The 16,816-nt window shown below is 42.4% G+C and overlaps 1 protein-coding gene across 9 annotated transcripts in view; it reads right to left on the minus strand.

Annotated features, from left to right (window-relative positions):
• AFF1 (ALF transcription elongation factor 1) overlaps positions 1-16,816 on the minus strand; it is a 234,061-nt gene that overhangs the window by 14,278 nt on the left and 202,967 nt on the right. For all 9 annotated transcript variants that reach the window (XM_055313044.1, XM_055313043.1, XM_055313041.1 and 6 more), the window contains 5 exons: positions 11,450-12,397; positions 2,366-2,469; positions 1,169-1,409; positions 385-476; positions 141-201 (listed from right to left, as the gene is read on the minus strand). In XM_055313044.1, the coding sequence (XP_055169019.1) occupies positions 141-201; positions 385-476; positions 1,169-1,409; positions 2,366-2,469; positions 11,450-12,397 (1,446 nt within the window). The remainder of the gene's footprint in view (positions 1-140; positions 202-384; positions 477-1,168; positions 1,410-2,365; positions 2,470-11,449; positions 12,398-16,816) is intronic.

Raw genomic sequence — 16,816 nt, forward strand, 5'->3', positions numbered from 1 at the left:
ACCCGCTGATCCCGCTTATTTCGCAGCCCATGTTGGCCCTCCCCACCCCACCCCTGCCGTCCAGTGATAGGGAATTCAATGAGACAACAGATATCTTATCAGAAAACTTTCTACCAAAGGGATGAAAGAGCCAAACTGACCATTAACTCTGCTTTTTGCTTCAACTTTTTGGCCTCCTTCCTGTGAAAATCTGCTTGTTGTCTGAAAGAGAAGCAAACATCAGGGGTGGGTCACAAGAACCTGGAATTATTAAGACTGGGACAAGATGACCTTAAGACTATGAGGGCAGAAAAAGGATGGGAGGAGATGGGGGGGGGGTTTCAAATGAATGGGGTTGAGGGGGGCAGATGAGAGGGGGAGCAGCAGGAACACTCAAGGTCTTACCTGTCAAGCTTCACTGGAGGCTTCCCTGGTTTAGAGTTACCATTTGGCAAAGAAGGCACTAGAAAAGGATATGCACTATCTCCAGAAGATCCCTTTAAAAAAAATCATCATACAGCTCACACTCCAACAGTTAAAACCACTGACCACCCCTCTAAATTAGCCCAAAATATCAGTTCAGAACAGAGAAAATCAAGCACTGTACAATTAAGCTTGGTCACCCATTTTCCCAACTAGATTCAACTGAAACTATAGGCTCTGGTTATACTGAGGACTAAAAAGATGTAAGACAAAAATGTCAAAGAGCACAGATAATCAACAAAGCTAAACATAACATTTTCTCTTAGTCGACACACATACACACCCACCCAGCCTAGGTCAGTAGAAGAGAAAGTGGCTACATTTTTCCCATTACAACCAATAACGACAGTAGGTGACACCAAACATGCAATCCAAGAACTAACCAGGTAGCATTCCTTACTGCAAAACAACTGATAGAAAATCAACACGATAAAATCTATTCTGATCTTTCACCTCTGAACCACTTTAAGAAGAATAAACTGACATCTAAACAACATGGAATAGTAGTCTTTTTTATTCTCCCTCTCCCTTTTTTACTCTCCCTCTATAAGTTTAAACACAAATAATTCATTATTGCCTTATTAACAGTGATGAAGAGTTCTGAAAAATCATCATTGGGAACTTCTCTTATTTGGGAATTTAAAGTAAAGAAGTAATGATGTGTTGATGTATTCCATTCCGTTAAGTTCCAGCCTTGCCTGCTTACCTTGTGCTCTGTACTGCTTCCAGATCCCTTCCCCTCTACTTTTCTGTGCTTGGAAGTGGAAGAGTCTTTGTGGTTGCCCTTGCTACTACTGGCACTTTGGGAAGCGTCTTGGCTGGAGGGATCAGCTTCCCGCCTTGGCCTCTTTTGTGCAGGCTTGGCTGGCTTCTGGGAGGATGAGGATGACACAGGTGGGGGGGGAAGCATCTCCTTCTTTGAGGGCTCAGAGGAGGGCCTGGGTGTTCTGGAAGGAAACATCACACAAAATTAAGTTAAGGCAGAACATGAAACACATTAGCTTAGTAGTTTAGTTGTAAAATGGCTGCTGACACCAAAAATTAACAAATCACAGAGCATGAAATCCATTCTTATAGAAAGGCCAAACTTCACGGACTTCAGGTACCTCTGAGAGATCTAGTCCTATCTATGAATAATTGATTAAGTTGTGTGATTTGTCACTAAACTCGTAGAGTCTACCAGAGATCCTAACTTCCCCAACCAAGTTAATCTCATTAGCTGTGCCCCAACCTGGACCTTTGCTGGACAAGCGGGCAAGCCCAGCTGTCACCTTCTCTCTGCTTATTCTTCCACCCTCCCTCTCAAATCTGTTGGCTCCCACCCAGTGACACTATGCATTTACTTTCTTTTGCCAGGTCATTTTATGCAGCGATTTCTTGAATAAACCAGGGAGTGAATAATAACTTTTTATATTCACAACTTCCTGGAATTAGCTGCCTACCCTGTGGCCACCTCTCTCCAAAGCAGGAGACTTAGTGAGTCAGCCTGGATGATCCCAGGCTCCCGGGGTTCAAGTGGTAGTTCCATCTGTCAAGAATTTTGTGACTATAGGCAAGTCACTTTCTCTCTGTGCCTCTGTCTCCAATTCTGCAAAGTAGGGATTATAAGAGTACCCTTCTTTTTTTCATTAAAAATTATTTTAGAAAGAAATTACTTCCAGATGTTCAGGAAATTTTCCATTGTTAAAATGTCTTTGATAAACCTAGGTTTGGGCTCAATGAACTGTTCATTCCCAAAAGGGCCTCGTGGATGAAAGCAGCATGAAACAAACTTAGCAAGTCATCAAAACGAGCTAGACAGTGTGTTGATCCACTACTACTGCAGAAGAAAAATGATTTTGCCCTGTCGAGACTGGGGAAGACTTGATCACCTTTCAAGGCCGCTGCTAATCTCTATACTCACTTTGTTTTGGAAGATTCTTTGTGGGGGGATGAAGATAATGACTGCAACTTGGTTTCTTTCTCCAGTCTGGCTTTCTTGCTGTCATGGTCTTTCTCAGCTTCAGCCTGTTAGCGTTGCATGACAAAGTAAACTGTTAGGAACACAGGTGTACAGATAAAACAGAAAATGCTACACAGCAAATGGAGTAAGAATAATTAGACTTCTGGTGACACCTCCACACACAGCAAACTTACAAGTACGTACACTGTGTGTATTTTGGGGGGTTGAGGGAAGCAATCGAGATTTGATGAGATTTGTACTGAGACAGATTTTCACATGAGGAATGCATATTCTTCCCACCCAGGGAAGGGAGGATGTCTAAATCATAGCTGACAACAGAAGAGTAAGTAATGGTCCTCAATATCTCACTGATGTTTTTCTAAATATAAAAGAATCAATAAAACATGCATATTCACAGCAAGTAACAACAGATGATTTTTATGAATAAGGACAGCCTCTCTCTTTCAAAAGGACTATCTGCTTATACACTTATACCCAGTAATTTATTCTTTGTATAAAATTAGGAATGAGGTACTTAAAGTACACTTTTCGTCTAATGAAAATTAAGTATGCTATTGAGAAAGAAATAGGTCACAAAACTCTCTGTCTCTGTATCTTATAGACTGGACTAGAAAGACATAAAACAAAAAATAGTTGCTTTGGGATTCCAGCTAATTTTTTTTTCCTCTTCCACTGATACAACTGTCTTTCTTCCTTTCTTTTTAAGAGATTGTCTTTATCTCTATATATATACATATGGACACACGTGTTTCTATTTTTCAAAAAATTTGAAAAAAAATGAAGGGTAAGTATAATTTTAATGAGGGAAGAGTATGAGCAGAAGAGCTATCTAATTCTATGGGGAGTCACATACCTCAAAAACATCTGTTTACACCAACTAAAGTGCAAGATAAACACACGCAATCATTAAGAGAACAAAGAATTCTTCATGGCATAAGTCTTTTTCACTTGTCAACACACAGACCAAGCTTACAGCAAGTCTCACGTAGACTCAGTGACTTCACAGTGGCCTCCTTCCCACTGGTCTGGGCTCACGTAATGACTCCATGGGAAGAACAACAAGTGACAGTGCAGTGATTGGTGGGAGTCCTTCAATTAATTCTGATGCACATTTAGAACTAAACTCCTCCAACTGTCAGTTGTTCACCAAGAGAGAAATCTGGGACACCACCCAGTCAATCTAGGACAATCCCTAAAAAACCTGAAATCCTCTCTTAATGCCTTAAAGGAAAAAAACGTTCTTCAAATTAACTGATAGTGGGAGGCCCCACTGTCTCTCCCTCATTCCCTGAATTTCTCCAAGAAAAAGAAGTTAAGATGTGTAGGCTCAAGCTCTGCCCAGACGTTAATAGGCAGCTTGACCCCACTCAAAGGAAGGGTAACAGGAAAAACGTGCTCCTCCTCCACCAGACATTCTGCAAACCAATGTGCCTGAGCATACACGTCCACTCAGCCCTTCACATCTCCACTGGAAAAAGTTTGTCTCCTTTCAAAATGGATCATTCAAGGTACCTCTCATACCTCCAATCTCTTGGTGTGTGTACAAGTGAAAATATTAAGAAGGGAAAATATGGGTAGAGAAGAGAAATGAAATCCAAGGGCAGGCTTTCACTCTCGTAGAGGCCGATTCTGCATGGCCTGTGCAATCCCGACAGCCACCAGACAGTATCTACACGGAACTCCAACACAGCTAGTCCAAAGGGACCAAGTTCAAAGGCTTAGTGCAAAAAATGGGAAATGTAATATTTTTATATCGATTAAATGTTCAAGTGGTGCTGTTTTAGATATGCTGGATTAAATAAAAACCTAAAAATTATTTTCACTAGGTTTTTTTTTGTCTTTTTATATTTTTAAATGTAGCTACTAGAAAATTAAAAATTACATATGTAAAAAAAATAAAATAACATATGTGGTTTACATTGTACTGCTAGTGGGCAGTGCTGTGCTACAGTTTTCTAGTGCCAATCTGTAAATTGCGCTCTGAACTTCCAACTAGTCAATGCAAAGAAGAAACTATGTAATGTACAGGTGAGGGGCCCCTGGGTGGCTCAGTCATTTATGTGTCTAATGCTGGATACTGGCTCAGGTCATGATCTCGGGGTGGTGGGATGGAACCCCATGCTGGGCTCTGTGATCAGTGGGGAGTCTGCTTGGGATTGATTCTCTTTCTCCCTCTCCCTCTGCTCCTCACTTCCTCTGATAAATAAAAATTTAAAAAAAATGTACGGGTTAGATAAGATAAAAAGAGACCAGTTGCCCAGAAATAATCACCATTTATTACAGAAGACCAGAGAAAAAACATCTTGGGAGAGCAGGTAAGGAGATGATGTGATGTACATAAATAGGCACATCTCAAAGGCACCGCTGAACAAGGAGAGGGCAATTCACACAGCTATTTCTCTTGTGGCATGCAGCAGGGGCCGGCCGCAGAATACTGGAGCACAATTCAGAAGACATGAAAGGTACCGGCACATGCCAGGGGAGCCCTCCTAGGTGGGGTCCTGCACAGCACACAGATCCACAATTCAACTCATCCTGCTAACATTCCAGAGACCATCAATGTTGGCAGAGAAGAGAGTGAATTGGAAATGAATGGGTTAAAACAGAACCCTACTATTCTCCCTGTCAGTTAAAAACCTACTGTGCCCGGGAAGCCTGGGTGGCTCAGAGGTTGAGCATCTGCCTTCAGCCCAGGGCCTAATCTTGGAGACCTGGGATGGAGTTCCACGTCAGGCTTCCTGCATGGAGCCTGCTTCTCCCGCTGCCTGTGTCTCTGCCTCTCTCTCTGTGTGTCTCTCTCATGAGTAAATAAATAAAATCTTAAAAAAAAAAAAAAAAAAAGAAGGAGCCTACTGTGTCAAAAGTCTCTGCCACCACTGGGCCCAGTAAGTTCTCAGTTTTAGATTAAGGGCTAGAAAGTTGGCCTAGCAAGCCATGCAAAAAGATGGGAGATTTACCTTTAGGCCAAGTCACAGAATTTGCTAAAATACCCAGACAGATATTAACTTGTACAGGAGGTAGTTGGCAATATATACTTTTTCCAGTGGAAGGTATTTCCAGCCAATTAATGACACAGAGAATAAGTTCCCAAGGGAAAACCAGGCATAAACTGTCCACAAGGTTACTTCCTTAAAAACAAAACAAAACAAAACAAAACAAAACAAAACAAAAAAACCCCACCAAACCCAGAGGTGGAGAGTTAGTTTTTGTTTGTGTATCTTCATGCTGCTTAGGACATGCCGGTAACCCAAAGTGGTAGAGCTTATATACCACACACGAAAATAAGATTCATAGTGAGTCAATCCTCACAAACTAGACATAACCTTGGCTTGTGCCAGTCGGTGACTCAAGAGAACAGCCAAAATAACCCTCAAGAAATCACCAAAGACACGAACTTTGACACTAGCATTTAACACCCATGTTGGCAATAATATGCTCATTACACTGATATGTAGAACTTACAAACAGATAATATTTGGTAAGCTAGGAGACAGTAAGCCATTAAACTAAAACAACATTCCCCTTCTTGTGATTTTCCTTGCTTGACTGAGTTCAAGCCTGTGGGCTTGAGGTCGGTACTTCCGTACACTATGCACTTGAAACCTTGTCATCTTCTGTCTGGAACAGTCACAGAGGCTTCCCCGGAATAAACGTTTGTCAAGTGGCACAAGCTGAGCGGCTGAAGGGTGCAGTGGAGGCCCCTGGGCAAGCTGGGCTGTGCGACAACTCTAAGGGGGTGGATTTAGGAAAGCAAGCGGGGAGTCAGGCAACACTCAGTGGCAGGAGATGCAGTCTTGAATTCCAAGACTGAAAAGCAGGAGGCAAGGACTTCTGAAGGCTTTTCTGGGACAAGAAGCCATTTGAAAATGAGACAAGAGTGGGGTACTCACTCTTCAAGAGAAAAAAGAAGTCTCCTGTGCCTGTGGCTTACCTACAGGTCAACCCTGTATGAGGTCTGGGCTTTGGAAGTTCCCTTTTTCCAGAAGGATAAGCATCTCCACAAGCCTGCATCTACACAACAAAAGGAGGCTGTTGACTTGTTTGCTTTTCTCAACCAGTTGGATCAGGTGGCCCAGATTATCTGCCAAAAACTGCTCCACCTACAGAGTACAGCAGAAGGGCAAGTATGAAGACCATAAAAGGAAGAGATGGGACAGTGCTGAGCCAGGGTGGTTTCTGGAAGAGAGCAGCCTCATGCCTGCCCTGGCATCTGGCTCACCATCTAAGTACCTACAGGTAGCAGAGGGAAAATGAGGACAACTTTTCCAAGACGGACACTCATTTCAGGCCACAGAGTTTCTAACAGGTAGAAGGTTGGTCTCCCTGATGCTTAGTTAGCTATGATAGCGACGACAAGCATCTGAAAGGGAAATGGGTGGGGATGAGGGCGCAGGCCCTGGAGTGGCAAGAATGGGGACAATGGAAGGACTGAGCCAGGGATGACACTGTCAGAGTCCGTGAACCCATCCTGAACTATGACCTTGTGCTTCTCTCCAATAATCCCCCCAACCAGATACCTGTGTACCAAAACAAAAGCAAACAAACAAACAAAAAAACCCATCAGGTGTGAAAGAGAAGAATGAACATCACTGGCCTGGGCAGAGTGAGCACACACGAGTTCCAGACCTACGTTGGCTAAGCAGGCAGGTGATGTGAGAGCTTTCCCAGATCTCACCTAGGAAAGGGAGCAGCTGTACAAGCAACCCATAGGCTCTTAGCACTCAAACTCTAAGGCTGTCATCTCCCTCAGGGAAGCAAATGGGCTTGGTAGCACCTGGGCTTAGGAAAAGTAGAGAAGCAGCCATCTGGGAAATTCAAGGTGTCTCTTTGCAGGAGGTTCAAGAAGACGATGATACAGTGCCAATCAGCACCAAGAACAAGGGTGGGGACTTACTGAGAAGACAGATTAGAGGCACTGGGATAAGTATTACAGAAAACCCATTTTCCCCCCCTTCTTGGTGAGGGAATACACAGGCATGAGGATGGTTTACTTATTTATTTTAAAGATTTCATTTGTTTGTCAGAGCAAGAGAGCATAAGCAGGGGGAGAAGGAAAGGGAGAAGCAGGCTCCCTGCTGAGCAGGGAGCCTGATGCGGTGCTCAATCCCAGGACCCTGAGATCATGACCTGAGCCAAAGGCAGATACTTAACGGAATGAGCCCCCCAGGTACCCCTATAAGAACAGTTTAAATCAGTCTTCACTATCATGCTCATATGTTTATGAGGCTCTTCTTGGGGTAACTAACAAAACATGAAGAAATTAGACATCAATGGCTTTAGGAAACCATAAGGGATGACGTTTTAAACCCTTGATTTTGAAGAATAACTGGGAATGTTGGTCTGAATAAACAATCCAAAGAAAGATGGTCAGATCTTGGGTAGAAGGAAGGGACTGAACCAACCATTCACAAACAGTAAAAATGCGCACTCCCATCACATCCCATAATTTCCTTTTCCCATTCCCCAAAACTGACATAATTGATAGCTCTGAAATGTTATTTCCCAAAATGCCAAAGCATCTTGGTCAGTGAAGCCATTATTTAGAAAAATGAAAGGACAGAGATATTTGTCTACATGATGGTTAGGACAGTCTGGCATTTTATTTGAAAGGCGATCTATACAATGATTGAAATTAAATGAGATATGATCTACAAAAGTGCCTAGAATATGCTAAAGTCATACATGGAGCTCTATGCACGTTAGTATGTCATTAGAATATGCTCAATTGTGCTGCACTGTTTTCATTATATTGTACTTCCCGACTTCCATTTGTCTTCCTAGTCTGCAAAGACATCAGCTTGATTTATGAATTAAATAAGTGAAAATACAAGTAGTATTTTAAATTCTAAATTGTAAGTTAGATGATGAAATTCTGCAGTTTCTGTAGGGAGCATGATGTCAAGTCATGCCTATTTACTCCCACACTTTTCTCCATTTTTCGTCATGACCTGCCTCCCTGCCTCGTCCTTTTCTCCAGAGGCAACATGTGACAGCTTCATCAGAGCTGCCACAACCCACCATTATGTCTTTAGGATTATCTTCTCACGCTTTTAAGTCTAAAATGGTTACAAGGACTGGTTAACCCTCTGAAAAATGTTTGCTAAATTTGGCACCATGAAAGAAACAGAATTTAAATGAAAAGCTAAAGTTCAGGGGTGCCTGGCTGGTGCAGTCAGGAAAGCATACAACTCAATAGCAGGGTCATGAGTTCAAGACCCATGTTGGGCATGGGGTGTACTGCAAAATAAAAAAAGAAAATACAAAAGAAAAATGAAATTTCACTCATGTGAAGTACCAGGCATGTTCTTCAACTGTTCTCATTACTTCCTCAGAGATCTTTTTCTAGTGTTCACACTTAAAATGAAGATGAACAAATCGTCACCGTCTGAATTTGTGAAAGAGTGCACAGGCTTAACCTGAGAACAGCCCTGCCTGCCTTGGGGCCCAGGTGCACATGTTGGGGGGAACAGCTGCTCTGTGGGGAAGGCCTGAACAGTGTGAATCAGGGTCCGGACAGGACGAAGTCCACCCATATAGGGCAGGATCTCAGGTTCATATGCTCAATATTCATAATATCGGGAACACAGCAGGAATAAACCCAAAAGACTGTGATTCTCTGATCATGAAAAAAGTATACAGTTGATTATTTTTAAATTGACTTATCTGAAAGCTTCTAACTAGTGATATACTTTGGCAAGGAATTCCTGGTTGCCTAGATCCGTGATGTTCAAATGTAGTACAGTGGAGGAACTTCTTGAACCAAAGAACTAGCTTTGTACAATCTCAGCCCTGTGGTATGGCTCTGCTCCAGCAGATCCCAGCTCTGCTAGACATTAGGATTTAGAAAACACCAATGGAGGGTGTAAGTTAGGGGGTGCAAATCCTGCCATAGGCAATAAAGGCTTCCCCAGGTGACCATCATGTGTAGCCAGGGTTTGGAACCACTGGTTCAGACCCTGATCCTGTCAGTATCACAGCAGAGAGGTAAACTGTTCCCAGGGGCAGATCTCTCCGCTGCCTGCCAGCCAAAGCATTCAAGCAAGCATGTATCTGACTCAGATGAGCGGATCATTATCTCTCCATCCTCCAAACAGAGAGATAAATGAGCCGCCCTGGTGGAGCAGGGCCAAGGGCTGGGAATGGCTCTCTAGAGCCTAGAGCACACAGCTCAAATACTCAACAGGGAGAGCTGACTTTCCTGTTCCGGAGCTGCAAACAATGCTTCTAGACTTGCACTGGGGTATGGACTGGGACTGAGAACTGTCTGCAGAGCCTCCAATTTCTAATATTCCCATCCGGTTAGTATTTTAGAAGTGAATACTTCTCCCCACTCCAGCTAATGCAGAAGGTTCACTTGAGATTAGACAGGACCATGACAGGTGAGAGGTAAGTGATAAAAGATTTCCCAGGAGGAAGGGGAGGTAAAGGAAGGTTGTGTTTTATTTATTTATTTTTTTTTTAAGATTTATTTATTTTACAGAGACAGGGAGTGGGGGGAAGGGCAGAGGGAGAGAGACTTCAAGCAGACTCCATGCTGAGCATGGGGCCCCACAAGGGGCTTGATCCCAAGACCCATGAGATCATAACCTGAGCTAAAACCAAGATTCATAGGCCTAACTGACAGCCACTCAAGGGCCCAAGGAGTGTATTTCTGAACCTTTCTCAGGGATATGAGATGCAGGCGCTTTTTTCCTAGCCAGATCCATCGCCATTTCATCCATAAAGTTTTATACCTTTAACACACACACATATCATTTGAAAAGTTCCCTGACATGGGAATATGCCCTCCTTTAGCTGGAGCAGCACTACCAATTAGGACTTGAGCTGCCAGCTGCGGTTACAGTGGTAATACACACCCTCACGTCTCATTCAATGAGCTTCTGGAGAAATAGTCACCCTGTGCTATTTGATAAAGTCATGTTATATTTTTAACCTGGTGGAGTAATTGGTGGAATCACACAGATGGGACAACAGGCTTCAGGATCTTTTTGTCCTTTGTTATTCTTAGTTCAACTTCCACGACTGAGTAAGAAGTTTTTGGTGTACTTATAAAAGTGTTAAAATTTTTATCCCTTGTCAGCAGGAAAGAGTTGGCCCTTCCCGTGCCTTTTACTCTGAATCTGGAACAGATTAGGTTGGAATGCCACTAGGGGAAAAATTCACTTATCTTTCACCATGAAGCATCAGCAAAAAGTGTATCGGGGGCTCAGTGATTCAGGATATAGGAAGAAACGAGACTATCCAAAATAGTGGTATGTCCAAGTTAACTCAGGATCTTAAGTAATGTACAAATGTGTTTTTTTCATTGTGTTTGTTCCTTAAATGAAATCTCCAAAAATGGTGATAAATGAAACGACAGATTTTCATTACCTCACAATATATCCTTATCAGCCCGGTATTACTCAACAAGATATCCTAACCGTGTGTTCAATAGCTCTATAACTTTTTTTTTATAACTTTCTGCTTATTAATAAAAGTCTTTAATAGAGGTCACAAATTCTAAATCTGGTAGTTTCAAATTAATGAGGTGTTAGGCAGCCATCAGTTAAAATACAGATATAGTATCAGTACTAAAAAGGATCCTACCAGAAGAGTAAGATTTAACATATAGCAGTTCTTTCAGTAATTCAGAATACTGATTAACATCTCAGTTCATGTAAGATATTAATTTCAAGGGCAAAACCTAATAATGGGTCAGGTGGCAAATACCAATGTTATCAGAAAAAAAGTGCACCTGAAAATGCTATATTATCCTAAAACAAGATAGCTTTTTCAATGACTGCCTCACTTCTTCTCAAACTAGCAAGACTGCTGAAGGGATCCAGCATTTGGTAATGCCTGCCGGCAGAGTGGGAAGCACGCAGGTCCCCAGGGACAGGGTCATTCTGGTATAGGAGCAAAGGCTATACCAGATCAAAGCAAAGACTTCCTGCCTCTTCTAAGACAATTCGGGTCACAGCCAGCTCCAGGCCAACAGTAGGTACAATCCACACTGCAGAGCGCGGCCCTGCCCTCTACACTCACCTTTCTTTTTTTGACCAACTTGCTTGAGTTGTCTGCGCCTCTCTTCTCCAAATCGAGCTTCTTCCCTGTGGGGGGCTGCTTGTCCTCTGGCTTCTTCTGCCGGCCCCCTTTCCCAGGAAGCTGGGGTATCCGAGAAAGAAGGTCCAGGGTTATCTTCACCATCAAGATGGGTGGGGGAGGAGGGTCCCTGAGCGGCGACAGCAGCTTGGTGTCTCTGGCAGGCCCCGGGAGCTTGTCCTTCCTGCGGTCCTCCTGGACCACCACTGCGCGCCGGCAGCCACTAGTCCTGCCGCCACCGCCGTGGGGCGGGCCCTGGCTCTGGGTCAGGGGAACCAGGGCAAAGTGCTCGGGGCTCCTGGCCCCCGCATTGTCCTTCGTGGGCTCGGGGCCCGAGAGTGCCTTTGAGGGGGCCAGCGGCCCGCTCTGGTGCTTCTTCCGATCACCGGGGCTGGGCGCCGCGGGCTTGGGCTCTCTGCTGTCTCCGGCACGCGGCCTCCCTTTCGTCTTCACCTTGGGCTTGTCTTTGGAAGGCTGGTCTTTGGAGCCGTACGGAGGGGGGCCCGGCTCGCTCTCCACCTGCAGGCCGGCCCGAGGGTCCGCCGGTGTGGAGGCCTTGACCGGCTTCTTGGGTTGTTTGGTTCCGACAGTCTGCCTCGGCAGGACCTCCTGTTGGGCCGGGGACTTCTGACAGCTCCTCCTGCCGGGGTGAGGGCCCTCGGAGGAGCCCCGGGGGGCTTTGCTGGAACTCTTGAGGGGAGGATCTTTGGATTCCGAGAGCTCGTGACCAGTGGTGGGGCCGCTGCTGTCGCCTCCCCCCTTGCCCTTACTGTCTGGGTGCCGAGGCGGGGGCTCTGCGCTCCCCTCCTGTGTGTCTGGTGGGGCTACCGGTTGGCTGACTTTGGTCAGCCAGTTGTCCAGCTGCCATTTGTTTGTTGTAGGAGGCTCAGGCTAAAAACAATGGAAAAGAGAAAAACGTGAGCTGACCGATGATGATAAAAACTCTTCTTCTGTGTCAACCAATCGTACACAACCCCTTCCTCCCACCCCCACCCGGGGAGAAATGCAATCATTCCAAACCTAAGAATTCAAGTCCTTTTTATCTTTCTCTAATTACAGGTCAGAGTCTCTTAATAATTAACACAATCTTCCAGTCCGTTTGTGCTACAGGAATTTTCGCTGTAGCAGATATTGACTAGTAATAGACCATGAGATACTGACCAACCTAGACAACTGACAATTGCTGAGAAATCTTCGTAATATGAAGTATTTTGTCCTAATGGTAATTATAATTTAGACAGAATTGACACATTATTTTGGTTTGTAAACTATCAGAAAATAAAGGGAGAAATGAATAAACAGAATCCTTTTATAAAGAGGATTTTCAGAAGGCTAGTGAATAGACTAATTCTTAGTGATTACTTATAGGCTTTAACCCCCTTTTTTGGACCTAACTTTTCAACTGAAAATGACTTTCCTGAAGACTTGATTGCATTACTTTTACTTACTTAAAAACATTAAACATTGATACTTGACAAGGTTTGCAGTATATCATGGATAACAGCCTGACTTTCAAATTTTACGCCTTGGTAAAGAGTAAGTGAAGTCACAGTAACCCACCTAAAGTTAGTCCCACTTGAATTCTTTAAAAATCAAACATTAAGTCTCCTGTTACAGACAATCTTATCTGAAATAACATCTATTTTTCTGAGAAACACAGGGAGACTCCACAGCACACAATTAAAAGCAGTGAGATTATACTGATTATATATACATCTGATGAACGAACAGAAGTTTCTGACTTCTGATATCCTGTTAAAATCTTTGTTGCTCTTGATGTATCCCAACTCATCTCTCCAAGTAGATTATTAACAGAAGACCCAATGGCATTTCTATCTCCAAGTTCCACTATTATCTTGCATATAGTGCTATACATGAGATATTAACTTGAGCATTTCTACCGACCTATTGATGTATCTATACTTATGCCATACGGAAACATATTCATATCTAATACAGTAAGCAATGATCACATCTTTTAAAAGGGCAGTACAGGGCAGCCCGAGTGGCTCAGCGGTTTAGCGCCGCCTTCAGCCCAGGGCGGAATCCTGGAGAACCGGGATCGAGTCCCACTTCGGGCTCTCTGCATGGAGCCTGCTTTTCCCTCTGCCTGTGTCTCTGCCTCTCTATCTCTCTCTGTGTCTCTTATGAATAAATAAATAAAATATTTTTAAAAAATAAATAAATAAATGGTGATGGTACATCACCATTATGCTACATGTTTTTAAGATCCATTCATTCTGATAGGTGGCTTGTATGAATGACTAACTCATATACACAAAGCACCAGGAAATTAAATGAAAGACACTCCACATGGGATTTAACAGGTTAGATTATGGATAAGGAGATCACTCTAGTAGGGGGATGATATTTTACAGGGAGGACTGCTAACAATTTTCCCAAGAAGAACGTCCCAAATTATTCAACTCTATAAAAACACAACAACCTAATATATCAGGATGTGTGGATATAATGTAAAGAGTTTTCGGCCAGGAAAAAGGTAATAAAATGACCAGGTAGGTAGTTTGGGCTTGGTGTAATTACAACAGAAGAGGAACTTTAAGGAACCTGGGAGGACCAAACTTTGGCCACAAAGAGGGCTGCAAAACTGTTTTATTTCTGGCTACCTCTTATTGCTGCTTAATATAATAGGTCTCCTTCAGGATCAACTCTGTATACCCAGACTCTTATTTGAATTTCAGAGCAGGGAGGAAGCAAGAAGGAAACTACTCCAATGTGCCAGGCATTTATTTTGCCACAGGAAATCTAAAACTATAGTCCATATTCTAACAAGACAGGATGATGGTTAAGGGTGGAGAAAAGATTAGCACCCAATACCTACTTGTCAAATGATATTTCCTGCAAACACTTGAGGGTATGGTAATCTGGGTGGCTAACCCGGGACAAGACATTAGGATATATCACTTGCCATTCACCTAAGGAACCAAACCCTTCAAACCCTTTCTTGGGAAGGGAATGGATCTCTCACCAGGGCTAAGTTTACAGCCCCAATTGAATCACTGACAGAGTATTTATTCGTGAACCAAAAAGGAAAGTCATTCCTGGTATAAATAACATTTGCTCTCCCCCACCCCAAAACAGGGCAGTATAAGATACATTTAGTAGGGATGTCCTACTAAAGGAATGTCCTGATTACAGAAATAAAACACATTTTCTTCCACTGTGGTCCTAAAAATGTCCAGAAGGGGAGGCATATGGCCCAATTGCAGGGTAAAATTGAGTTTATCTGCCCAGGCAAGGAGAATCAGTAGGGCCAGTCCTTTCTACAGACCTGCTATAAAGATGGGAAAATGTATAGAATTCTTTTAAGGTCAGATATTTGGGTGTTGAGATGGGGAAAACTTTTTACATAAGGGACTGATTGAAATAGATTCTAAAATGAATTTTAAGTCCAAGTGCCGGATAGGATTAAGGTCTGGACTTTGTTTTCTTGCCCTACCTTGCCCCGTGCCCCACCGACAGCCACCCTGGGCTGGCACAACCCAAACGCTGCACATCAGGTGTGAAAAAAAATATCGGATTGGTTTTCATTTGGCATTTTTTAATTTTTTTTTCCTTTTTTTTCATTAGGCATTTTAATAAATGTTTGAATTGCATGTCCCTTTACCTGTCCCTAACTCCTCAAATTGTCAGAAGTTCATTTTAGGCTGAATTGTGATATTGAAGAAAAAGTTATAAACTATGCACAAATGTCTACATTTTTTTAGTAAAAACATCGTCATTGAGTATGAATCCTAAAATGAAAGAAAAAGAAAATGAAGAGAAGTATGGTATAGTAGGAAAAAAGGCTACAGGATTAGATGGCTATGGGCCTGAATCTTGGTGTTGAAAAATCAACAAAGGTCGTTTATTACAAAAACAAAAAACTGGACAGTGAACAGATTAGGAAACTAAGTAGATCCCTGAATAACTGAGAAGAGAAGCATTTTTTTCTGAACCAAAGCAGTAAAAGACGATGTGTCCCACATATTGTGAAAAGCTGAGATTTACGTTTCGTTTCACACTATAAAGCAGAGCTAAAAGCGGCTTTCCCCCCTTGTTCACTGCCAGCCCACTGACAGGCATAGGACATTTTAGATCTTATAAGATCACTGGACTACTTTGTCAAATGAACTGAAAACAGAGCCATAAAAAGCAAAATTCTCAGCATTAAAAATAGATTTTAAAAAAGGTGAGAAAGTTAAAATTAGTAACTGTGGCTTATTGTGGAATTCATGTTACTCTCACATTTACAATAAAGCGGGTATTCCTTTTAAAAGGAAAGAAGGTAGTTAAATACACTGGGGGAAATGAAAGGTTTAAAATCTAGACCCAGACAAAATATTTCTGGTGAAATCAAGTGTCAGGAAATGACACACAAACTGTACCCAAGTCTAGATAGATTTGCTCGTCAACACAAACATACAAATATCAGACTATTTGTAAGGCGATTAAAAAAAAAAGTGGGATGGGAACATTTATTTTTCAACTAAGAGTCTCTAAATTTATTCCAGTAACCTTTTGAGCAATAAGATATAATGGTTTAGTTAATACAAACACCAGATTAAATTCTTCTTTCAAGTTTCAATTATTCAGCCAAATCTGTACCGTTTCCATTTTACTTGAACTGAATTCTATTATTTAATTCAATTATCTTCCTTCTTTTAGTAACCAAAGAAGCATGCAGATTTTTCTAATTGAATAAGGTGAGACATAAAGCAAAGATCTTATAAACAAGGAACAAACACACAATTTGTCTGCACAGCATATTCAATATCTTTTTCCCTGAGGCACAGAAAAATTATTTCAACAGTGATTAGTATCACACAAGGAAACAGCCCCCGGATATACACAGAGTAGTTCCTACAATCTAAAAGGCATTTTAAGTGCAGTTAATGCTGATTCATGTTTATTCACTCCAGAAAATATTTATTGAGCACTTACTTTGTGTCAGACATAAATTCGTATCTAACAACAACAAAAAAATGACTTGGGAGTTCTTTTTCCAGTTTCTCTTGCTCTCAGACATGGCTGTTAAGGCTCACTACATGTTCTCCAGATGTATTCAGTTAATGGTCTAGTGGAACTGCCTTGATTGCTAAATAGCAGAGACAAATACTGGGAACTTTAATGCTTTCTTAATCAGAAAAGCTCATTTCCCAGGATTCCCGTCTAAAATATGCAGAGTTATTTTCTCTATAGAAGCTGGACTAGTTCACCAAAAATGTCTTTCTTCCCTTTCCACGAGGTAGTCTTCCCCAGCATAATTTTTACATCACTGTTCCAAGTTTTGAGGGCATCTGACAACCC

This window comes from Nyctereutes procyonoides, unplaced genomic scaffold, assembly GCF_905146905.1.
Source record: "Nyctereutes procyonoides isolate TBG_1078 unplaced genomic scaffold, NYPRO_anot_genome, whole genome shotgun sequence".
Classification (NCBI taxonomy): domain Eukaryota; kingdom Metazoa; phylum Chordata; class Mammalia; order Carnivora; family Canidae; genus Nyctereutes; species Nyctereutes procyonoides.